The sequence below is a fragment of the Anabrus simplex genome, chromosome 7, assembly GCF_040414725.1.
Source record: "Anabrus simplex isolate iqAnaSimp1 chromosome 7, ASM4041472v1, whole genome shotgun sequence".
In the NCBI taxonomy this organism is placed as follows: domain Eukaryota; kingdom Metazoa; phylum Arthropoda; class Insecta; order Orthoptera; family Tettigoniidae; genus Anabrus; species Anabrus simplex.
The window spans coordinates 309808667-309835027 of record NC_090271.1 but is presented as its reverse complement, the minus strand read 5'-3'; the positions used below and the strand labels follow the sequence as shown (position 1 = coordinate 309835027).

Here is a 26361-nt window from a genome sequence, read left to right as displayed (position 1 = left end):
TTTTTACAAAAGGCATTTGTTAATAAGATTGTAATCCTCTTCTGTATTATAATTCTGCTACTGGTCTGAGTTAGTACCATTTAGTTTTAATGAATTCAGTTCATTTATTTAAATGTTAAGTGTTTTGAAAGAAAGTTATTTACCCTTTTTTTTGAAAGAAAGTGTTTATTTAACCATAAATGCTATGAATTGTTTTTTTTTCTCTTTAAGTAAACATCTTATTTACAATTTTATTTCGTCTGTCATTTAGTAGTTAACAATGTTGACCTGCCAACCTGTCAAATGTTAACGTAAGATCCTGCCCTTTTACTCCCTATTTTGCCCTCCACGCTTCGTATTTGGTGCTACTGCCCTTATGGTAAGTATTGAGTTTGGTTTTCGTTGTTGTTTGGTGCTTTTCTTGATAAGGTTGCACTCTTAAGGGGGGTGAAAAGGATTGCAATAGGGATTGAATCCTTTAATTGGGATACTTATATCTCAAAAAATGTTACAGACGTCAAAATTGGTATTTTGAATCTCCTTAAAAATAAAGAAACACGTTGTTTTGTTAGAAAGTCCAATTAGGGGGGTGAAAAGGACCAGAAAAGAGGTTGAATTCTTTTTTGGGGATATTTATATCTCAAAAACTGAAGATGTTACACAAATGGAAATAGGTATTTGGAATCTCCTTGAAAATTAAATAAACACGTATTTTTTGTTTTCGAGTCTAGAGACGACTTTCTCACATCTCGCATGTTCCAGAGTTTGCTCTGCGAGTAGCCTGATCATCTTAGCCCCATAAGGCAATACCACAAACGTGGTGTACAAAGAGGTTCTGGGGAGAATGAAGCTACATTTTTCGGCGAGTTTTTATACTTCAAGGATTTTCAGAGAGATAATCCACCTGATAGCCGCCCCAATTTGGGAATCTAAAGTTCGGCATCCTAATCATTTCATATGTACAATAGTGCAGTACCGAAGAACGATTACTTTTATGTAATTACGAAATCCACGCGAGCGAAGCCGCGGTAACAGCTCGTCGGTTATATTTCTTTATTGGTTATTCTCTCCTGTTCCTTCCCCTTCCTTTCTCTTGGTGGTGGCTGCGTCCAGTGATTCATTCTCATTTTTGGATTATTTGTCTCGTTAGGAGTTCCTTTCGAATCTAAGGTTGGTGGGTTGGGAGCATCGGAGTGCACTGAAAATTTTGAATGAATGTTGAATGAAAGCTTGGTGCTTGCGGCAAGGACTGGGCGTATAAATGGGGTAAGTGCTTGTAATGCCTGTGTGTATGTGTCGGGCTCGTAGCCCTGTATGCTCTTCTGCTCTGATTGCCAGTATACCCCTTTACTCTATTAATTTCCAGTATGGTTTTATGTAAGAACATTGGAAATAGGTTCGACAGAACATTAACTTAATGTTGAAGAGTATGTTCAACAGTACTCACTTTGTAATTAGTTGGAGAAGTACGCTCCGTTCGAGAATTTTCTTTTGGAACATTATGGAACCTAAAAACTTTTAAGATCTTTCAGTTTTTAAACTTTTTTTTCTTTACTTCTTTCTTTCTTAATCTCGGTATTTCCCTCGGACTAAGCGAGGGATCACACCTCTACCACCTCAGGGGCTGTGTCCTGGAGCTTCAGACGCTGGGTCTGGGGATACAACTGGGGAGGATGACCAGTGCCTCGTCCAGGCGGCCTCACCTGCTATGCTGAACAGGTGCCATGTGGGGGGATGGGAAGATTGGAAGGGATAGACAAGGAAGAGGGAATGAAGCGGCCTTGGCCTTAAGTTAGGTACCATCCCGGCATTTGCCTGGAGTCGAAGTGGGAAACCACGGAAAACCACTTCCAGGATGGCTGAGATGGGAATCGAACCCACCTCTACTCAGTTGACCTCACGAGGCTGAGTGGACCCCTTTCCAGCCGTCGTACCACTTTTTCAAATTTCGTGGCAGAGCCGGGAATCGAACCCGGGCCTCCGGGGGTGGCAGCTAATCACACTAACCCCTACACCACAGAGGCGGACATAGGCTTTTTCAATCGTGAAATTACCAGCGTTTCGCCCCAGTGTAGCAGTGGGCTTCTTCTTCTTCCTCTTCTTCTTAATCTGTTTTACCCACCAGGGTCGGTTCTTCTCTTGGACTCAGCGAGGGATCCCACCTCTACCGCCTCAAGGGCAGTGTCCTGGAGCTTCAGACTTTGGGTCGGGGGATACAGCTGGGGAGGATAACCAGTACCTCACTCAGACGGCCTCACCTGCTATGCTGAACAGGTGCCCTGCGGGGGATGGGAAATTGGAAGGGATAAACAAGGAAGAGGGAAGGAAGCGGCCGTAGTCTTACGTTAGGTACCATCCCGGCATTTGCCAGGAGGAGAAGTGGGAAACCACGGAAAACCACTTCCAGGATGGCTGAGGTGGGAATCGAACCTACCTCTTGACCTCCTGAGGCTGAGTGGACCCCGTTCCAGCCCTCGTGCCACTTTTCAAATTTCGTGGCAGAGCCGGGAATCGAACCCGGACCTCCGGGCAGCTAATCACCACGGAGGCAGACTTTTAACATCTGCAATCGATGAAATTAAATTATGGTTTCCTTCTAGGAACCTTATTTTTTGATTATGAAACCTTTTATGTACTGTATGAACCATACTCCGAACTCAATGCAGTTACCTTTGTTTCATTGCTATCATGTGGTTCAGCAGTTTATTTTTTGTTTGTTTGCCGGAGTGAGTGGCTCAGACGGTTGTGGTGCTGGCTTTCTGACCCCAACTTGGCAAGTGCGATCCTGGCTGAATGCGGTGGTATTTGAAGGTGCTCAAATACGTCAGCCTCGTGTCGGTAGGTTTTCTGGCACGTGAAAGAACTCCTGCGGGACAAAATTCCTGCACCTCGGCGTTTTCGAAAACCGTCAAAAATTAGTGTCGGACGTAAAACATTATTATTATTATTATTATTATTATTATTATTATTATTATTATTATTATTATTATTATTATTATTATTTATTATTAATTTGTTTTGTAAGTACAGTTGCTCTTAATACCATTATGATGCAGAGCTTATGTAAATATGTCTGTTGAATTACAGATGATAAACTGCCTTATGTCCGGCTCAATGGATAAATGGTTAGCATGTTGGCCTTTGATCCGAGACGTCCCGGGTTTGATTCTGGTAGGGTCAGGGATTTTAATTTTCATTAGTTAATTCCTATGGTTCGGGGGCTGGGTTTTGGTGCCGTCTTCATCATTAGAATTCATCATAGGTAGGGTTCCATCCCCACAGACATGCAGTCGCCTATACGGTGTTAGCTCGAAAGATCTGCACTAAGCCTCTTTGGAAGCCACACGCTTTTATTATTGTACCAGGGGTACACCTTCTCTGGATATTTAAATCGCGCTCCTTCTCTACGGCCATCTATGTCTGTGAACACGAACTTTTAGAAAATTTCTAAAACTTTTTTCTCCGATGGTTAGATGGCTCTGCCATCTATTCTTTAGCGATATCTGTTGGATTAAACATAAATTAATTGATGAAGATATTTTTGTTGTTGCAGTTGCTGAACCTTCATTTTGATTATTATTCTTTATGTACTGGTATCGGAATTGTCAACACTTCACATGGTTTCTCCTCTAATGTAATCTGCATCTAACGTGCCTGTAACTAAGTTCTCTAGCCAGTCAAACCCGGGGGTGTGTATGGAAATTTAGGCTACCAGTGCTTTGTATTTTAATTTAATCTTGAACTTCCCCCTACGGAGCTATTTTCTTTTTTTGCAAGCTGCTTTACGTCACACCGACACAGATAGGTCTTATGGCGACGATGGGATAGGAAAGGGCTAGGAGTGGGAAGGAAGCGTCCGTGGCCTTAATTAAGGTACAGCCCCAGCATTTGCCTGGTGTGAAAATGGGAAACGACAGAAAACCATCTTCAGGGCTGCCGACAGTGGGGTTCGACTCCACTATCTCCCGAATACTGGATACGGAGCTATTTAAGGAGAGCACTTTAGGGCAGTCTTGTCTGATCTACTCCGGATATTGAGGGCGAGACTTAACGGAGGGCAGGAGGCAGGATGCGGCCGGCTTGAAGGAGATCCAGCGCTGTAAGGTAATGGCAGAATTTACCTAAACATGTGATTGTGTTGGCGGGTAATTCGAAGGGAATGTTTCAGCAGTTTTCTTAAATTCTAATGTGTAATCTTTTCTTTTGAGCTGAAATGTAGTGCCTTTGCGCAGTCTTCGGACTCTATTTATATTCTCTACTGGGAAAACATTTAAGGTAAGGGAGCACGAGTAGTGACCCTTGGATCTCTCTCCTTCAACTTTTGAGCTGGGTGACTACAGTTTTCAACCTGTAAATTTTGGAAATCTTGTCTCGAATTTTTTGTTCTCCACTTTAGTCACCCTTTCTAGTATGGGATTAGTTCTTAGGTCTTAATCTCTTCCAGAATGTTCGTTAAGGAGTGATGGTGTTTCCCCTCTTTGCCTTTCGTCAATGGCCTGTTGTGTGTAACCTTTCCTTTTTATTCTTAAGGCCTTGTAGTATGGGTAATTATGCCCCCGTTTATTCTTTATAGCTCTTAGGGTAACCGTGTCTACATTTTTGTTCTCTTTGGGAACACTACTTGAACTCACTGTGCAACTTTTTAATAGATCAGCGCAACATGAGGCAACCGGTGTATGAACATTTTTTTTTGCTAGTTGCTTTACGGCGCACCGACACAGATAGGTCTTCTGGCGACGATGGGACAGGAAAGAGCTAGGAGTGGGAACGAAGCGGCTGTGGCCTTAATTAAGGTACAGCCCCAGCATTTGCCTGGTGTGAAAATGGGAAACCACGGAAAACCATTTTCAGGGCTGCCGACAGTGGGGTTCGAACCTACTATCTCCCGAATACTGGATACTGGCCGCACTTAAGCGACTACAGCTATCGAGCTCGGTGGTGTATGAACACTATGAAGTGGGATCGCCCTAGAGGTTACTGAGTGTAACTGAGAATGTAAATAGCAACTGTTTGCTTGATTGATGCTGGCCTCTATTGTATCTGGGAGCTGAGAATCCTATAATATTGTACCTATTCGGAGCAATTGTGTTCTTCTCATATGTCAGTTAACGACTGGGAGTTCTCCCGATTAATTTTGTACATGATTAAGGACTTCTAAGTCCAATGAGTTCTTGGAGCCGACGAGCTCGTTGTTAATGTAAATATCCCCAACTGTTATCTGTTTTCTTTCTTTTCTTAATCTGTTTACCCTCTAGGGTTGGTTTTTCTCTCGCACTCAGCGAGGGACCCCACTTCTACCGCTTCAAGGGCAGTGTGCTGGACCGTGAGACTTTGAGACGGGGGATAAAACCTGGGAAGAGGACCAGTACTTCGCCCAGCCGGCCTCACCTGCTATGCTGAACTGGGACCTTGTGGGGGAATGGGGAGATTGGAAGGGGTAGACAAGGAAGAGGGAAGGAAGCGGCTGTGGCCTGAAGTTAGGTACCATCCCGTTATTTGGCTGGAGGAGAAGTGGGAAACCACGCAAAACCACTTCGAGGATGACTGAGGTGGGGATCGAACCCATTTCTACTCAGTTGGCCTCCCGAGGCTGAGTGGACTCCGTTCCAGCCCTCGCACCACTTTTCAAATTTAGTGATAGAGCCGGGAATCGAACCCGAGCCTTCGGGGGTGGCAGCCAATCACACTAATCACTACACCACAGAGGCGGACTTGATATGAAATACCCGAAGTTCATTGACAGATGTAGGCGACAAATACATAGGCAAGTATCGAGCCGTGGTAACCTTAATTAGAAGTGATTGGCGAACAAAGTTGCTATCGCGCTAATCCGTTACACTGAACATGTTTTTACATCGGTTTGTTATACAGACCATACAAGACTCCTGAAGAAGTTAATACTTAATATCTGCACTGAGGCGTTCGCTTTGTCGTACGGAAATAGCTTCACTGTGCGTTGCAGCCCGTTTAAATTATGAAATCATCTTGACCGGAAGGCAAAGGATTTTCCTTTAAGTTGGCTCCTGCTTTAATAGCGTCATTAGTATTCCATCTACACAGTGTAACGTGAATGTCTAAGCGACAAGCATCCTTCACAAGCTTTCAGAGTCCACATGATGTTTTATTGTTTTATTTGAGAAAATCCCTTCCATTTTCATATCTTAGGGAAGTAGGAAGGTTTCCCACAGAAAGGAATTGCTAGTTAATTAAATCCTCTCTCCTGGTTGTTGACTGTCAATCAATCAATCCCGGTCTGCATTTAGGGCAGTCGCCCAGGTGGCAGATTCCCTATCTGTTGTTTTCGTAGCCTTTTCTTAAATGATTTCAAGAAATTGGAAATTTATCGATCGTCTCCCTTGGTAAGTTATTCCAATCCCTAACTCCCCTTCCTATAAACGAATATTTGCCCCAATTTGTCCTCTTGAATTCCAACTTTATCTTCATATTGTGATCTTTCCTACTTTTAAAAACACCGTTCATACATATTCGTCAACTAATGCCATCTCTCCACTGACAGCTCGGAACATACCAGTTAGTCGATAAAGCTCGTCTCCTTTCTCCGAAGTCCTCCCAGCCCAAACTTTACAACATTTTTGTAAAGGTATTCCTTTGTCGGAAATCACCCAGAACAAATCGAACTGCTTTCCTTTCTTTTTTCAGTTCTTGAATCAAGTAATCCTGGTGAGGGTCCCGTATACTGGAACCATACTCTAGTTGGGGTCTTACCAGAGACTTACATGCCCTCTCCTTGAATCCTTACTACAATCCCTAAATGCCCTTATAACCGTGTGCTGAGATTTGTACCCTTTATTTACTATTCTATTTACGTGCTTACCCCAATGAAGATCTTTTCTTATATTAACACCTAGATACTTACAGTGTTCCCATAAGGAACTTTTCTGTGTCGGTGTGACGTACAACATATTGTAAAAAAATGTAATTTTGATACATGTTAATATTAAGAAGGAAATTCAAATAAAAAAAACGAGCGGTTGAACATAAGCAATGGAGAAACTGAACAGGGGCGCACCTAGACCTCGACCCTTCGAGGATCGACAGTAATCGGCAGGGGAATGTTTTGTCCGTGGGCCGAACGTGTGCATCGTAGAACCCATGCCACGAGGCGAGCAGACTGCAGTATGGGAAGGTCTCCTTCATACCCACTGTGACTGAAGTTTCATGTTAACCAGTTTTAACATGTGGTATGACGTGTTATTTAATGCAGTCGAGGGACCGTGCACGCACGAGATTTTTAGTAGCTAGCGCCCCTAACGGAAACAGCTGCAGTCGTTTGTTGGGGCACTCACGAGACCCTTGACAGTGCAGTTCATTACAACAAGGGCAGTAAACTTTGACTTGTGATTGTAAAATAAAGAGGTAAAACCGGACAATAATGGCTTCGACTGTAGCAGCGACCGCTATAATTTATGTAGGGTTTCAGACAGTGCAACACTCAGATTATTTCCGGGAATCCACGCTAAAGAAAGGTGAAGATTTAAATAGCAGTAACCATGTCTTTGACGTGAAGGAAAGGTTAGGACAAGAGATATACGGCAAGTGTCTAAGGGAAACGAGTATTAATCAGCCACCATACAACGTTGAAATTAAGGTATTTTACTATATTTTATTCATATTTCGGAAAATTGTTAATTAATTATTAATTCGCAATAACTTTAGTTATAAATTATTGAATCATTGCGCGGGGCCATTGCATACACTGAGTCCTGTAAGAATTGTAATCATGAATTTAGAGTCGGATGCCTTTCCCGAAACACAATTCTTTCAACTGAAAATCGCACTTCAGTGACACTGGGGTTCAAACCACGGTCACTAAAGTCAGAGGCTAGCAGCAAAGCTAACATAGGAAAAGCAAGCCAGTTTTTATCAGTTATTCTACTATTATAAAGGAGGTAGCGAGCGGCTTGCTTCAAGTTCCGGCGACTGTGGTTCAAATCCCGACAGATTTTCAGTTTATAAATAATAAGTGAGGAAGGTCAACCACCTCGTACTTCATGGCGACAACTTCTTCTTGAGTGTACTTCCCCTGCGCAGGCGGGATAAGCTATGAATGATGATGAGATGGTTCAAGGATTATAACAAAAATATTTAAGTCCTAAAGGTGATGCGATAATTAACTCTTCATTATAAATATTTTTATTTATTTTCAGATTGACATTAACAGGAACATTGTTGACGGTGATTGTGAATGCAAAACAGGTCAGTCGAAACGCTGTAAGCACATTGCTGCTTTGTGTTCCTTTATTAACTCCGAGAGGGACTCCTCCAAAACAACCATAGTGCAGCAATGCGAAAAATAAACCTAAATGTACTCGTAACGATCTATATTCGAAAGGAGAGAAGATAGCAGAACTGTTGAAACCATACGTCCACGTTGCTCAACAAACAGAATCAACCACTTTCAATAAAACTTGTTTGTACCAACGAGTAAAACATATTGAGTGTGCCTTCACTGACATGCTTAAAGCCGAATGTGAGAGTGAAAATTACGTGGAGGCAAGTTCCATTCTACGAAACGTTATAGATGATGCTGTAGAACGTAGCGAAATTGAGGATTTGATCAAGTGTCTGAACAAAGTACAAATCAGAATACCCATGCAGTCCATCGGTGCTATTTTGTTACGAAAATGTCCGCAGTTAGATTATCAATCAAACCCGTGAATTATCTCGATTTCTTGCCTCAAGATGTGTAACTGTTTTATATAGCAAATGTTACAGTTACAACAGAACAGATGTACAAAATTGTATTTGACTCAAGGTTTCAATATCGCTGTGCTGCATGGTTCAAACAAAGAAAATTACGCTTGTCTGCCAGCCAGCAAGCTCATCAGATTAAGATATTGAGAAGTGGTGATTATGATCAGCTTGCAAGGTCATTTCTAATTTCCACATCCCTTAACACACCTGCGACGAGGTACGTTGGAACACTGAACAACTAGCGGTAGCTGAGTACTGCAAACTCAACGACTGTTTTGTAAAACAGGTGGGAGTGTGCGTCAAAGTAGAGCAGCCATTGCTGTGTTCGAGTCCAGACGGGATAGTATTTCGTCCCAATGGCTTTTCTCTCTTGGAAATTAAGTGTCCTTTTTCGTGTAAAGTAAAGCCTATTATTCAAGAGAAACGGAGCAATGTACCGTATTTGTATGTGACATAACAAGGTGAAATTAATATTGTAGATAGTCACGTCTACTACACCCAAGTGCAGATATCCATGTATGTTTTGAACCAACTTATGTGAACTGTTTGTATATTCTCCTAAAGGAAGTATCACTGTGAAAATTTCAAGGCATGAGCAATTCCTGTGTACTGTCATTCCCTTACTGGAAAGGTTTTATTTTCAGTATTATCTGCCATTAATTCGGAATATGTCGTTACGGGTACCGGTAGTGTCACATTGAGGGGCACGTGTATGCACTTTTATCTTTTTTGCTCACTGACGTACTTCAAAGTTTTCAATGCAGAGAACTAACAGTAACAAAGATACATTGTATTCGTCCCAAACGCTTTCAGGGGTTGAGGAGACATTGCTTTCTCTTTTTTGGCCAATGTTGAGAGGCTTACCATGCTTTAAAATCCACTTTATGTCTCATAATAAAACAGGGTTGAACACAACGAGGCTAGTTCATTTTAATTTGAAGGAGAAGTCCCCTTCAGTAAATGTTAATGTCAATTCCTTGCTGGGAGATGAGTGAAAGTTTTGTTTACTTTTACACGTTCGACTCTCCATTCTTTCAGTTAACACCGTCTAAAACTAACTCGAGCGCTGGCCTGCAGCTTACCCCATCAAATGTTTTCTGAGGTAGTCGCAAGAGCGCACCACTCGCCATTCGCAGGTCCCTATATTGGAGCACTCCGATTGTCCTGATGTGTCGTGTTGTGACATGTGCTCATCTGACGTCACAATGCGGGTGAACATAATCTTGACACGCGTCAGCCCAAGATCTGGAATGCCAGATTTTCGTCAGACGTGTTCAGGCATCAGAAGGTATCACCACTGATTTAAAAGCGTAGTATGTTTGTTTATCCATACAATATGTTCATTAAAACATTTCTTTTACAATTCTGCTTAAGAATATTCGTCAATGAAATCAATAAAACATTTCCATTGAAATAAACATTTTTACTTACCTTAAGCACACAACAAGACTTTCCTCAAACGAAATACTGTCCCTCTGACAAGTGTTACGTTTTTCTGTATTTGGTTTCTACATATTTATATTTAAAAAATGTCAAAATAAAATTCATAACAATCTTACCATACAATATAATAGAAATATTCATCAGCAAGACGCATGCAAAAATCTGAATATTTGTACCTGTCAATCAGGTACAGTAACTTATGGTACAAATAATTATTTGTATAAAATATACAACGAACTACCTTATGAAGTATATTTCAACTATTAATCAATTTAAACAAAAACTCAGGAAGTTATATTTTCAGTCCTACCTGGTATAAAAAAAAGTATTTGTATAAATTACTAAGTAAGAACATTAAACATTTTCCGGTATTAGGCTATAATTTAGTTTCTTTCAATTTTATTCCAGTGTTTGTTTAGATTATTATTTGTGCTATTGTAGTAGTTTCAATTTTGTCCGCCTCTGTCGTGTAGTAATTAATGTGATTAGCTGCCACCTCCTCAGGCCCGGGTTTGATTCCATGCTCTGCCACGAAATTTGAAAAGTGGTACGACGACTGAAACGGGGTACAATCATTCTCGGGAGGTCAACTGAGTAGAGGAGATTCGATTCCCTCCTCAGCCATCCTCGAAGTGGTTTTCCGTGGTTTCCCACTTCCCTCCAGGCAAATGCCGGGATGGTACCTAACTTAAGGCTTCTTTCCCTTTTCCTTGTTTTTCCCTCGGACTCAACGAGGGATCCCATCTCTACCGCCTCAAGGGCAGTGTCCTGGAGCGTGTGACATTGGGTCGGGGATACAACTGCGGAGGATGACTAGTACCTCACCAAGCCGGTTTCACCTGCTATGGTAAACAGGGGCCTTGTGGGAGGATGGGGAGATTGGAAGGGTTAGGAAAAGATGAGGGAAGGAATTGGCCGTGGCCATATGTTAGGTAACATCCCGGTATTTGCCTGGAGGAGGAGTGGGAAACCATGGAAAACCACTTCGAGAATGGCTGAGGTGGGAATCTACCCTCGCCTCCCAACTCATTTGACCTCCCGAGGCTGAGTGGACGCCGTTCCAGCCCTCGTACCGCTTTTCAAATTTCGTGGCAGAGCCGGAAATCGAACCCGGGCCGGGCCTCTGGGGGTGGCAGCTAATCACGCTAACAACTACACCACAGAGGCGGACATTATTATTGTTATTATTATTATCATTGTTATTGTTATTATTATTATTCATACACTTCTCCACAAGGAAATATGGGTAGTAATGGGGCACGGGATGCACCAAGTGCCTTACATAATTAAAGTATTTACACATTATAATACAAACGTTGATGTACAGGTATATACAAAACTGTAGATCACGGGATCTTCATTCTTGGGAGAAGAACGATCGCACAATGTTGCATGTTGACAGGAGGACAGAATGTTGCATAATTCTGTAGATGTTCGGTGGAAGACCCAGTTCTCGCAGACTCTTGTGAAGTGTATGTGGAATGAGGCCGTTGACTGACAGAATCACAGGAACTATTCGTACCAGTTTCATCTTCCAGATCCTCTTTATCTCTTCTGCAAGTTCTTTGTACTTGGAGATTTTTTCACTGTACTTCCTGTCAATATTGGTGTCATTGGGGATAGCGATGTCAATAATGAAAGTCGTCCCAGTTTTCTTGTTTACCAGTATTATGTCTGGCCTGTTATGGTTGACTGTTTTATCTGTCACTACAGCAGTGTCCCAATAAAGCTTAATCGACTCGTTCTCCAGGAATGGTGTTGGATGGTACTTGTAATAAGGGATACGCTCCTGAATTAATTGGTTTTCCTGAGCAAGTGCCTGGTGTATGATTCCCGAGACAAGATTGTGTCGTCTCGTGTATTCTACGGGGGCAAGTATTGGGCAGCCCGCAGTGATATGGTCGATGGTCTCGAGATGAACGGAGCATCGTCTGCATTTGTCGGAGAGTACGCTGGTGTCTTTGATGATGTACTTTTTGTAATTGTTTGTAGCTATTACTTGGTCTTGTATAGCAACTGCAAATCCCTCTGTCTCCCCAAATAAGCGCCCACTTTGTAACCACATACACGACGCATTCTTGTCTATGCTCTGTTGGTTTAGATTGCTGTAGTATTTTCCGTGGAGGGTCTTCTCTCGCCATGTCCTTTCTTTCTCCTGCAGGGATATTTGGTGATTTGCATGTGGGTCAGAGGCATTGTATGGATACAGAACAGTGTATTATTATTATTATTATTATTATTATTATTATTATTATTATTATTATTATTATTATTATTATTATTATTATTATTATTATTACACTAAGTTCCGCTAAAATATCTTCATCTCTTTAGTACTGTTGACTGAAAATTAATTATTTCAGTAATGGTATCGTAAAGTACGGCAATCATTGTGAGCCTTTGCCCGACTAAAGGAATCCATTTCTCAATGGAGCACGTTTCCCTCGCACAACAGAAGGAACACCTAGACTCTAGTTGAAGAAATAAAGTCGCAGCATATCATTTTATGACACTATCTTGGAAATGTATTCATAGTGTCTTCAGAACTGCTTGTGAGAGCTTACCTGTCCAGTAGCAGCCACATAGCGCGCGATTTGCGCAAGTTTGGAGTTCTCCAGTTGCCCCTGTCCTGGCCTGAACACCTGTGCCTCCTTAGCTGCAGCTCGTAGTTCGAACACCGTTGTGAAGTGGATGTTTTGCTGCAAACAAAAAAATGCCAACCCGTTAAAAACATATTTCACAATGGAATTAAATAGGAACTTATGATCCTTATAACTAGTCACTATGCCCACTTGTATTCTTCTTGTACCATATCCTCATTGGATGTCGGCTGACGTCAGCGAGATCTGGTTCTTGTTCTCAGCAACCCGGAAAAGAGTTGGAGAGGGTGGGGGGGTGGGGGGGGGGGGTGTTACTGAGCCTATACCATTCTCGTACTTTCCGTGACCAAGATATTCTCCTCGTTCCCCTACTTCTCCTACCTTTAATTTTACCTTGTAAGATAACCTGAAGTCTGCCTCTGTGGTGTAGTTGGTAGCATGATTAGCTGCCACCCCTGGAGTCCCGGGTTCGATTCTCGGCCCCGCCACAAAGTTTGAAAAGTGGTACGAGGGCTGGAATGTGGTCCACTCAGCCTCGGGAGGTCAACTGAGTAGAGGGGGGTTCGATTCTCACCTCATCCATCCTCGAAGTGGTTTTCCGTGGTTTCCCACTTCTCCTCCAGGCAAATGTCAGGATGGTACCTAATTTAAGGCCGCTTCCTTCCCTCTTCCTTGTCTATCCCTTCCAATCTTCCTAACCTCCCACAAGGCCCCTGTTCAGTATAGCAGGCCCTCTGGGGGAGGTACTGGCCCTCTTCCCCAGCTGTACCCCCCCGACCCAAAGTCTCACGTTCCAGGATATTGCCCTTCAGGCGGTAGAGGTGCGATCCCTCACTGAGTCCGAGGGAAAAACCAACCCTGGTGGGTAAACAGATTAAGAAAGAAAGAAAGAAAGAAAGAAAGAAAGAAAGAAAGAAAGAAAGAAAGAAAGATGATAGGCTGAAGGAGTTAATATTTATCATTTCGAATGATATGGCCTATGTACTCAAGTGTCTTCTTTTTGATGTTGTGCATTACCTCTAGCTCTTTGTTCAGGCGTTGTAGTACTTCAGTGTTCGCATTCTGTCAACCCATGATATTCTGAGCAGACGTCGGTAGCACCACATCTCAAAAGATACAAGTACTTTGTGTTCTCTGTTAGGGCCCAAGTCTCGGCACCATAAAATAAGACAGAAAATACATAGCACCGAAGTAAACGGAGACGGAGATTGATCAGTCCCTGTTACACAGCAGTTTGCTCATTCTCTAATTGTGATGGGAGACTGGAATGCAGTGGTAGGCCAAGGAAGAGAAGGTAGTACAGTAGGAGAATTTGGATTGGGACAAAGGAACGAAAGAGTTCAATCCCGTATCTAATTTCAACAGCGTTGTTCCAGCTGTGATCAAGTACGCTGCCGATATATTTAAAGCGTTGGAGTTGCTCCAGTGATGTACCGTGCCACCTACTGTCAAGTTAACATGTTGAATGACATGTTTGCTTATGACCATTACTTTGGTCCTTTTCGTCCCACTTGTATAGAGCAAATAATTTTCTATATATAATTTGAACTTGTGAGAAAACTGCAATACTAACAGCTATGTATTTTACATCTAAAGAAAGGTCTCCATCTCAAGATTACTAAAAAATTATTATTTATTTCAATAAATCCTTTATTTTTTATTCGAATGATAGGATGCTTAGGGCGTTGCATTTAACTGTGTTCGCCAGTAGATGGCTCTATGAAAGTTGTCTCCACTGATCTGTCTATGCCAGCCTGATATAGGGCTCTGTGAAAGTTGTCTCTCTATGGTAAGACAATTTGCGAAACTTTTGGTTTGCCTGTTCCAGTAACAAAGTTCACTTTCTTGCATTGAATGGAACAGCTCAGAAGCAGACGTTTTGCGAAAATCAACCGTTATTATTATTACTGATGAAGCTTCGATGATTCCTGCATTAGCAGTAAATTGCATTGATTGCCTATTAAAGGATATTATGAGGTGTGGAAAAGAAATGAGTGGTAGGATTGTCACATATGGGGGAATTTTCGCCAAGTTATTCCTGTGGTGTCTAAAGGTGGAAAACCTTAGCTAATTGAGACAAGTATCCAGAAACCTCAAATATGGCAAAAAATTAAAGGGTTACACTTGAAAACAAATATGCAAGCAAAACGTTCCGAAAAGTAATTCGTGGCACGGCTGCTACAATTATGAAATAATGAAATAAAAATTGAAATAGGAAATTATATAATAATGGTTCCCAATGACTTCATAAGTAACGATTGATTGGCAAGTCACGTTTCCGGCAGTTGTATAGACTTCCATTTTTCAACTTACAACGACAGAGCAATTCCAAGTCCCTTCAGTGATGACTGTCTTCTTCTTCTACCCTGTTTTACGGCCAGATATCCTTCCTGACGCCAACCCTATATGGAGGGATATAATTACTGTTGCGTGTTTCTGCGGTGGTTGATTGTGTAGTGCGTTGTCTGAATATGAAGAAGAAAGTGTTGGGACAAACATAAACAACCAGCCCCCGAGCCAAAATAATTAATGAGATGCGATTAACACTCCGGACCCGGCCTGGGAATCGAACCCGAGACCCTCTCAATCGAAGGCCTCAGCGTTGACCATTCAGCCAATGAGCCGGACCTTTCAATGATGACTGAAACAACGTATATGAAGACGTTCTTCACCTAATCCCAGGAAGTTTTAAGGAGTCACAACGTAAGCGTCAGTTCAAAAGCAAACAAAGGGTCTTCTGCAGTTCAGTATATTTTCCGTTACTTTTCTCTCATTTTCTTTAATATCAGTTTTATTTTTGGTCTTTGTTCGCAGCTATTGCTGCAACAGGCCACTGGTAGAAATTATCTATATATATAAAATAAGAGTTTTGTGTGTACATTGCTCAGAATTTAAAAAGAATGGTATTTCTGTATCGGACTTGTCCTCAGTAACAAGGAAATGCACTTTTTAACTTTTCGTCATCCCTGTCTGTATGTATGTACGCGCATTATGAGAAAATGGCTGAAGAGAATTTAATGAAAATCGGTACGTGAAGTCGGGGAACGAGCCACTACAATCTAAGCTATAAATCATTTTATTCACGCTGAGTGAAATGGTAATTTAGGGGAAGGCCTACAATTTAGTTTTCAAATATTTATGTTATTAGTGGTCCTGTCGGTGAATACTACTTAACTAAAGTTTTAAATAATTTAATTTCCGATCATTTATTCCTTACACATCTTTGCCGTAGGCTATCGGCTGTGATAACAGATATATTCATGAATTTGTATTTTTGTTGCCAAGTCCATATCAACTCCAAGCCACGAGAAAATGGGTAAACAGAATTTAATGAAACTCGGTATATAGAGTTGGGGAATAAGAAACTACACACAGTGTAAGCTATAAATGATTTTATTCACTCTGGATTAAATTGTAGTTTATGGGAAGGTGCCTAAAATTTAATTTTGAAATACATGTAATTATTATTGATCCTATCGAAAAGTACTACATAACAAAAGTTATAGAGAATGCAATTTCCGATCATTTACCGTAACAGTTATGATAAGAGTGATATTTCAGAGTCGGAAGAAAACTAAATGTGAAGGCCTACAATATTGAAAGCTCATAAAATTCATCAACAATAACATTACATTGACCATCGTTTGTGGTGATGTTCTTTATTCGTTCTGCTGCCACTCATCTCCGATAGATGGCATTACTGCTGCGTACCGAGTACAACAGCCTGTCTGAATATTGGCGGGAAATAGCTAGGAGTTAGATAACTTTCTTCTTTAGCATGTCATTCCTCTGGTTCATACATTTTCTGATATTGCTGGTACGTAACACAATGGTTCATCATAGTATTCCAGCTATTCGATACCTACTCTGAGGCGCTCATTAGAATGAGCAGTGTCCATACTTAATGGAATAATGGCAGAGGAGTGTTCACAACTTACGGCTGTTTGTGGCCTGATCATTCCAGTTCTGGAACTTTGGACTGTTAGATCGGCAGGATAGTACTATTCATTAGATGAAGATAAGGTGCAGTTTTATATTTTTTTTTTTTTGCTAGGGGCTTTACGTCGCACCGACACAGATAGGTCTTATGGCGACGATGGGATAGGAAAGGCCTAGGAGTTGGAAGGAAGCGGCCGTGGCCTTAATTAAGGTACAGCCCCAGCATTTGCCTGGTGTGAAAATGGGAAACCACGGAAAACCATTTTCAGGGCTGCCGATAGTGGGATTCGAACCTACTATCTCCCGGATGCAAGCTCACAGCCGCGCGCCTCTACGCGCACGGCCAACTCGCCCGGTAGTTTTATATTTGATCGAGTAGTTAATATGATAGAATCGCTTTTAATCGCGATTCGCGACATTCCTACTGACGTCATTTTTATGACCTATATTGATTTCAGTTGGGAAAACCACTAATACAGTCTTTCTGATGGTGTAAAAAGGCTAGTGTAGAGTGGCAGTCCGCCATTATAATAACAACTCCCCAACTTGATTGCGACTGATTGTAGGCAAGAGGGCCTACCATTACAATGAAAATTCCCTAACCCAGTCTTCACATGAGAAAAGACATTTGCTAACTTCCCCATCGCTTTATTCGGGTAACGTTAAGAGCTATGCAATTAAATACTAGCTAGTAATTCTATACAAGTTCACTGAAGAGTTAATAGTAGGCCTACAGAAGATCATTCAGTTACGTAACTCTCCTTATCATTTCCTCTTCTTTATAACCAACCTGCAGCTGACAGGTGTAGTCCACACGGTGTACGCGTCCTTGTCTTCAGCCTGTTTGCTCTGTCACTGAGACGAGTTGGCAACTAGAGTGTGCAGTCCGTAAACCCTAACTCTCCTGGCAGAAGATATTACAACACCGTTGCCAAACTTTAGCACTGTTTAGTCTAACAGAATAATTTCTTCTCCTTCAAGTGCCATATCCTCTCAGAAGGTTGGCTACCATCACTGAGATTCTTGCTTTAGATGATGCAGAGCGAAACAGCTCGATAGTGGAACAGTTCAACCAAGTTTTCATATTATCAATCCAATAAATGAGTCTTCTTCCCGATCTTCTTTTGCCTTGTACCTTCCCTTGAATGACGAGCTGCAGTAGATGATATTTCTCTCCTCGCATCACATGACCGAGATACTGCAGCCTTTTGATTTTGACAGTATTTAATACTTCTTTCTGTTTCCCATTCGCCTCATAACCTCATCATTTGTGACCTTTTCTGTCCAACTCAACCGCAGTATCCTTTTGTACATTTATAACTCAAGTGCCTCTAATCTGTCAATTTCTCTTTTCTTTATGGCCCAGGTCTCAACTCCAGAGAACAAGGTGGAGAATACGTAACATCTCAAAAATCTAATTTTTAGATCTAAACTAAGGTCTCCACTACAGAACACTCTCCTCATTTTATTGAATGGATTTCTGGCTTGGCTGATCCTAAACTTTATTTCTATATTACAGTCAATGTTGTAGTTCACACTTGTTCCTGTATACTTGTATTTTGTCACTTGCTGTACTGTCTCTCCACTGATCATCAAGCTCTCTTGGTGGTGTATTCGGGACACCATGCCTCAAGTCTCAAACAGAATACGGGCGCGCCGTTTCTGATGAGGATTTTACCCCTCCGACCTGTAAGGGTCTTGGGTGCTATTTCATGACTTGTCCAACTAGGGCTGCATTGATGTGAAGGTGAGGGGACCTGTTGGAACGGAATCGGAGCGGGTCAGAATGCGACCTGCGCCCTTTTTAGGGGCGACTAGTTTAGAATGACCTTGGGTCGCTTATAGCGGAGGCCAAGGGTATCATAATTGCCTAACGTAGTGATGAGAGGATAGGGCTTGTGGATTAGTCCAGAAGAGAATTTCCGGGACGTCTTCTTTATTCTGGTTCTAATCTCATCCATCTTTAGGGATTGATGGATGTCCTGATTCCGTTCAAACCATTGTGCACCTGAGATGAGACGTGGCACACGGTTTTGGATGCACTGCACCTTATCCAGGTGGGTTTTGGCTGCCATTCCCCAGACCGAACTGGCATACTCTAGAATTGGTCGAAGGGATGTCTTGTACAGTGTGAGCCTGTTTTCTAGATTAAGGCCTTGATCGGCTTTCATAAGGGGTATAATTTCAGATAAGCGTCTATTCGCTTGGGACTAAATCGAATTAATATGGTCATTGAAAGTGGGTCCTCTGCCTTGGATAACTCCTAGGTATTTAGTTGTATTTCTCCACGGATCACTTCACCAAAAAAAGACCAGTGGGAGAGGGTTAGTACTGGTGCGTTTAAAAACAGAGTTGCATTGTTTTTGTCAACGTTAATTTTGATTCTCCACTTTCGAAGCCACGGTTTGAGAGTGGAGAGGGCATCTTGGATGTAATTTACTGCTCCAGGTGGTTACCAAGAGACAGAGACAATTGCCATATCATCAGCATACAAGTAGACCTTCGCGTGCGTCTGCTTAGGTATGTCGGCCAAAGAACCGGGGAGAGAACTCCACCATGGGGAACACCCGCCATTATAGGGCGGGGGATCGACAGAGTTTTGCTCCTAACACGTGTCTTACTTACGACTCGGTTGGTCAGTCGCTGAAAATCTTGTAGGCTTTCTGCCAACAACAATGTGTAGTCTGCAAACCTTAAGTTGTTGATTGTTTTTCCATTAACTTAAATTCCTGTTCTTTCTTCCGCTAAAGCTGCTTATATTGTTTCCTGTGAGTATTGGTTAAACAACATAGCAGACAGGACACAATCCTGTCTAACACCACGTTTCATTACCACGTCTTCAGAGAATTCCCTACCTTCCTTTACGATAGCATTCTGATTGCAATAAATATTGCTGATGATTCGAGGGTCCTTCGCGTCCAACTGATGACAACAAATGTTAAAGAGAAATATGTAACAACCCCGCGGATTCTCACGGTACAGAAACTCATTATAGAGTTCCTTCTGAAGGGGGGTTGATTCCGTAACTGGTTTCAATATCACCGCTCAAAGATTTCCGGTGCTAAATGAGACGGCGTGTCAAACGCTGTAATGAACGCTGAGAACACGCTTGATCTTCCAAATGAATAACGCGCAGACTTGACAGCAAGTGAAATGGTACCTAAGTTACCCTTGGGCACCCTTTATCAAACCACAGAGCACCACTGAGCAAGTGAGTTAAGGCTCAGGGAAGAAATTACTGGCCGCCTCTGTGGTGTAGTGGTTAGCGTGATTAGCTGCCTTCCCCGGAGGCCTGGGTTCGATTCCCGGCTATGCCATGAAATTTGAAAAGTGGTGCGAGGGCTGGAACGGGGTCCAATCAGCCTCCGGATGTCAACTGAGTAGAGGGGGGTTCGATTCCCTCCTCAACCATCCTCGAAGTGGTTTTCCACTTCTCCTCCATGCAAATGCCGGATTGTACCTAACATAAGGCCACGGCCGCTTCTTTCCCTCTTCCTTGTCTGTCCCTTCCAATCTTCCCATCCCCCCTGTTCAGCGTAGCAGGCGAGGCTGACTGGGCGAGGTGCTGGTCTTCCTCCCCAGTTTCATCTCCCGATCCAATGTCTCACACTCCAGGACACTGCTCTTGAGGGGGTAGAGGTGGGATCCCTCGCTGAGCCCGAGAGGAAATCCAACCCTGGAGGTTAAACGGATTAAGAAAGAAAGAAAGAAAGAAAGAAAGAAAGAAGGAAAGAAAGACATCGAAAAAATACTTTACATCAACAAGAAATAAATTAAAATATTTAAATTACTTTATTTTTATTTACGGCTTATTATTTTACTTGTTTATAACGAATATTTAAAAATTTGACATACTAAAAATATCAAATTAAGCTGATACGTTTTATACATATTAGCAAGCTAAGAGTTTAGAAGAAAACAAGAACAATATGTCTCAATATAATACGAAAGCATTTAACGCATAGACTATGTAAACATTTATATAGCATCGGCATATTTACATAAAAATACCGTCGGCAGCCCGTGGTTTCACATTTTCAGACCTGGGGCTGTACGCTAATTAAGGCCACGGTCCCTTATCAGCTGATCACATACTCTTTGAATGTGAGACGCTGTGAAGAATCAGAATCTCCGTACTGGGACTACATGGCGATGAGAGAAGAAACATCCGAGAAGACCCAATGCGGACCTGCAACTTTATGAAGGGAGCAGGTATACCTAGGTGTGGATGAAGGAAAACAGATGGTAGCAAAAGATCTTCGAGGTCGACGCTAAAAAGGAACTTTATAAAGAGACCCCATGAATAAAGTAAGAATAAGAATAAGAATAAGAAGAAGAGGAAGAAGAAGAAGAAGAATGCCACGGCCTTTACCTTCTCAACCTAAGCCTCTCCAACCCTTGCGTCGCCGAAAACATTCGACGTGTCAGTGCCACGTTAAACAGCTAGCAGAAAATAAAAATAAAAAATAACATAAAGAAATGACACGTTTAATCGCAGTCTCTTTTTCCTTACAGTTATGTTTTTCTTCTTTTTTTCTACGTTTTCCCCATACCTGTGGGGTCGCGGGTGCGAACTGTGTCGCACATGCGGATTTAACCCATTTTTACGGTCGGATGCCCTACCTGACGCCAACCCTGTGTGGAGGGATGCAATCACTATTGCGTACTGTATTTCTGTGGTGGTTAGTGGTGTAGTGAGTTGTCTGAATATGAAGAGGAAAGTGTTGGGACAAACACAAACACCCAGTCCCAGTCCCAGGGCCAGAAAAATTAATCAAAGGCGATTAAAACCCTCGACCCGGCCGAGAATCGAACCCGGGACCCTCTTAACCGAAGGCCTCAACGCTGACCATTCAGCCAATGAGTCGGACCCTTACGGTTATGTTTTTATATTAAAATATTTTAGAACTAGTGAGATAGATGAGCCGTATCGGCTGAAACTTTCGATCCATGGTTAGGCTCAACATTTTTCTACAAGAACTTTCTCAGATTCTATGAAATCACTTTAAACAATATGCATATAAATATGTGAAATATTGCTCAGTTGTGTAAATTAGTCAGTGATTATGAAATGCTGAAGTTCATCTTCTTCTTAATCTGTTTACCCTCCAGGGTTGGTTTTTCCCTCGGACTCAGTGAGGGATCCCACCTCTACCGCCTCAAGAGCAGTGTCCTGGAGTGTGAGACTTTGGGTCGGGGATACAACTTGGGAGGAAGACCAGTACCTCGCCCAGGCGGCCTCACCTGCTATGCTGAACAGGAGCCTTGTCGGAGGATGGGAAGATTGGAAGGGATAGACAAGGAAGGGGGAAGGAAGCGGCCGTGGCCTTAAGTCAGGTACCATCCCAGCATTTGCCTGGAGGAGAAGTGGGAAACCTCGGAAAACCACTTCCAGGATGGCCGAGGTGGGGATCGAACCCCCCTCTACTCACTTGACCTCCCGAGGCTGAGAGGACCCCGTTCCAGCCCTCGTACCACTTTTCAAATTTCGTGGTAGAGCCGGGAATCGAACCCGGGCCTCCGGGGCTGTCAGCTAATCACACTACCCACTACACCACAGAGGCGGACATTGGTGAAGTTATGAGCAAATAATGAACATATCAGTCCTCTATTGTTACTTCAGTAAATGATTGACTTTTATGTGTACTTAGCTGCTATCGTCCGTTACCTTAAGCTAATTAGGGGGCGAGGAGAAATTGAGTAGGAAATAACTCTGTTTCGTGGAGCGGGTAGGGGAAGTAGGTGGGGCGATGGTAATATGTGTGCATTGCCTATGAAAAGTTTGCGAAAGGGGGGGGGGGGGCTGCTTCTTCTTCTTCTCATCTTATAATGCATACAAAGAGAGTAAATGTGAACATGATTTTATGAAATAAGAAGTAAGGAATTAAATTAAAGAGTCTTTTAGGACATTTATTTTTATTGATAAATAATAACATGCTAAAACGTCTAAGACGCTGCGTAAATTCAGATAATTTACTACAGATAAGAATATTCGGACATTTAAGTCAGAGTAGCCTCCTGTACGATTCATTAAGCGCAACCGAACTGGTTGGCCTTGCGGTTAGGGTCGCGCAGCTTTGAGCTTGCATTCGGGAGATAGTGGATCGAACCCCATCATCGGCAGCCCTGAAAATGGTATTCTGTGGTTTCCCAATTTCACACCAGTCGAATGCTGGGGCTTTACCTCAGTTAAGGCCATGGCCGCTACCTTCCCAATCGTAGCCCTTTCCCAGCCTTCCATCACCGAAAACCTTCGATGTATTAGTACGACGTTAAAAACAAGTAGCAACTAATAATGTTATTTAATTAATCGAAACCTACTTTCAACCTATTAGGTCGTGTTACGTACATTTAGTACGTGTTGAAGAGATGTTAAGTACAGAACAAAAATGGCCAACCAGACACCAGTGGGATCCGAACCCACAACCTCCCGATTTCGCGTCGGTTGCTCTACCAATTGAGCTAACTAACTTTTCGGTTTTCGGAGACGCCGACGTGCCGGAATTCAGTCACGCAGGAGTTCTTTTACGAGCCAGTAAATCTACCGACACGAGGCTGTCGTATTTGAGCACCTTCAAATACCACCGGACTGAGCCGGGATCGAACCTGCCATGTTTGGGTCAGAAGGCCAGCGCCTTAACCGTCTGAGCCACTCAGCCCAGCAAAGTAGCAACTAGCAACTAGCATTAAACTCTAAATCAAAAAAAAAAAAAAATAGTCAGGTAGCCTGTGTTCAACTTCCTTCAAGCTGGGATTTTTAGCTGTGTCTGGTTAATTCCTCCGGTTCGGGGAGCGAGTTTGAGTGTTCGTCTTAAGACATCCCCCTCTTCGTATACAGTACATTACCCACCTCCATGGAATAAACGTAATAGTGAATAAAACCCTCCTTGTTCAGTGGTGTCAGAAAAGGCATCAGGCTGCAAAACTTGGCTAAATTAACGTGTAATACTGACTGCTAGTACTTGAGGGAAGACCGGAGAGAAGAGTATTGCGTTAGCCAACGATGTGATCATTAACATCGAATGTCGTATCATCTCCGCGGTTAGGCAATATATGGTAAGACCGTGCGGTTAGGGGCGCGCAGCTGTGAGCTTGCATCCTGGAGATGGTGGGTTCGACCCCACTGTCGGCAGCCCTAAAGATAGATGTCCGTGGTTTCCCATTTTCACACTAGTCAAATGCTGGGGCTGTACCTTAATTAAGGCCACGGCCGCTTCCTTCTCACTCCAAGGCTTTTCCTCTCTCATCGACGCCGTAAGACCTATCTGTGTCGGTGCAACGTAAAAACAAATGGTATTGTAAAAACAAATCCTAGGGTAAGAGCAGCACTTCGATGGGTAGTCTGGGTGCTGTTGGTTACGGAGAATTAGGAAAAGACCACCCTAATACAAAACACCGGGTCACTGTGCTTGATCAATGATTTCTTATCTTTGCTGGGTGAACCAACCAGCACCTCCTAGGAGGCGCTGCACCAACCTTCAAGTTGCGTAAGGCATCCCGCTTTACTAGTACCATGACGAATATAAGAACAAGTGTGAGTACTCCTCAAGTTCAAGCGCGCCCCGCCAGGCGCTAGAGTGAGTAAGCTCCACAGTACCGATCAGCTGGTCTTAGGAATGATGCCAGAGGAATGGTATTACTCCATAACTGATAAGTATATTCACTATCTTTTAAAAAACAATCAGAGATTACAATTAAAATACCTCGGCAGGGTACAACGAAAAAAAACAAAACACACATGGAAATAAGAGCTACGGCCTTCATCATGTTGCGGAAAGCGCAGGTTACTGGAGTTTACACATACAGGTAAATAGCACGTAACTCCCAGCATATTAAAACAAACACGCATGAACTATATAAAGGTAATACTCTACTTGGTATCGATGTTGATTCCCATAGGGAACCTGAAATGTTTGTCCCGAATGAGTAAATTTATAATACCAATATAAATGGTCCGTTATTGGACATTATAAATTTTCCAGCTAACTCATTCCTGGTTGCCAGCGTTTCGCCCCCGTGTGCTAAGTTGGGCTCATCAGTTGGTACTTAGCACACCCACCAAGACGCATGGCTAGTGCATACCGCGGAGGCCACTGCGTAGGCTACTTGAAGCTACCGACAGTGCCAATGCACTATGAGAGACTTCGTCACCTTACCAAAAATTGATGACTTATCTGAAAATTTATAATGTCTAATACCGGACCATTTATATTGGTATAATACTCTACTTACCAACTCAATTTGTTGGTTACTGGACTTTCGAAAGCTTGTTTGAAGATTTGACCAATGTCCGAGATTTTAAATCTCCCTGGATTTCCTTCGTTCTGAAGAAAAATTGGCAGTTCAGATAATGATAGCTCTGGCCCATTTTTTCAAATTGATTTCTATCCTTCGGTGGTGAAAAATCGCATATCTTCAACTACTCTACCATAGCCTGACCTACAGCCAGGCACAAAACAATACGGCATGTTGAATTATTAAATTAATCAAGGCACACAAGATACATGCTTGAAGTAGTCAACACACAGTGAACTGAATTTAGGAACTGAAAGCAAAGAAAATTCGACTTATTCACTGAAATATCTCGTACAGTAACGTCTCCCGCACTTTTCTATACCCGGGTTGCCGGGACTACTGGAGCACGTGTTGGATATAATCGCTTGAGTGCTTGCAGTGGCGCGACCGGGACCTCACACTTGGTCTTATGTTCGTCATGCTAGTACTACTAAAACGTTTTCATTCTGTCCGTGAAGGGGTCGGCGGGCCTCCTCTCAGTCCAGGGAGATTTGCTACGTTGAAGGAGATGTGCGGAGAAAGTGAGAGGGTTGGAAGCCGTGGTCTATACTGTCCCGTCATTCGCCTTAGTGCAGGAGAATGGAAAACCATTCTCAGGACGGTCGACGGTGGGGTCCAGCCCTTCTCCGTCTCCCGAATGCAGAGGCGTAGAGTTACGGTAGAGCCGCGGCCACCCCTCATCTGCTCGGTTGGTCGGTCGGAGAGCAGAGCTGTTGACCACGGACCAGCCGTGGCCATTTCTGGGCCAAGACTCACTCCGCATCTACCGACTCCTGCTTTATTTTCTTACTGAGATAATAAGAATGTTTATTGCACTTGATAAACAAGAAAAATATAGTGAATAATGTATAATACCTGCTAGCCGTGAAAAATTGTGATGCTCACCTTCGACTGGAAGATATCCTCGATATTGACGTTGTTACTCTAGAAACAAAGAATGAGCATTAGAGATGCGATTGTAAAATATCATCTACTCTGTATATTTTATAGGACAGTAAAGAAGTTTCACTTACTTCCCTACGACAAAGCGGCTTCCGTTCCGGCATGGTCCTATTGGGGCGCTCGAGGATTTTCTCCAGATGACTCTGCAACAAGATAAAGATGACCCACTTACATAAATAAATAAATAAATAAATAAATAAATAAATAAATAAATAAATAAATAAATAAATAAATAAATAAATTAAATAATGGCAACAACCAATGACTTAACAAATATGGCTACTAGAATTATGAATCTAGAACCATAAGTTTCTTAAAATACATGATTACGGAAGGAAAAAATAAAAACCAGACGTTTGGTTCATCAAAAATAGCGAATTATTGTGTTGGTAACAACTGGTCAACTAATGACCACGAACAGTGACACTTCAGCCTCGAGAGCTATTCA

General features: G+C 42.5%; 1 protein-coding gene across 1 annotated transcript in view; it reads right to left on the bottom strand.

Moving 5' to 3' along the window:
- The window catches only part of Pde6 (phosphodiesterase 6), a 180621-nt gene extending 154580 nt beyond the window's left edge, over positions 1–26041 (bottom strand). Inside the window, exons 1-3 of the mRNA XM_067151772.2 lie at positions 25985–26041; positions 25857–25895; positions 12702–12836 (exon numbers count right to left, since the gene is read on the bottom strand). Of these exons, the coding sequence (XP_067007873.1) occupies positions 12702–12836; positions 25857–25895; positions 25985–26017 (207 nt within the window). The 5' untranslated portion in view covers positions 26018–26041. The remainder of the gene's footprint in view (positions 1–12701; positions 12837–25856; positions 25896–25984) is intronic.
- Between the last annotated feature and the right edge of the window lie 320 nt (positions 26042–26361).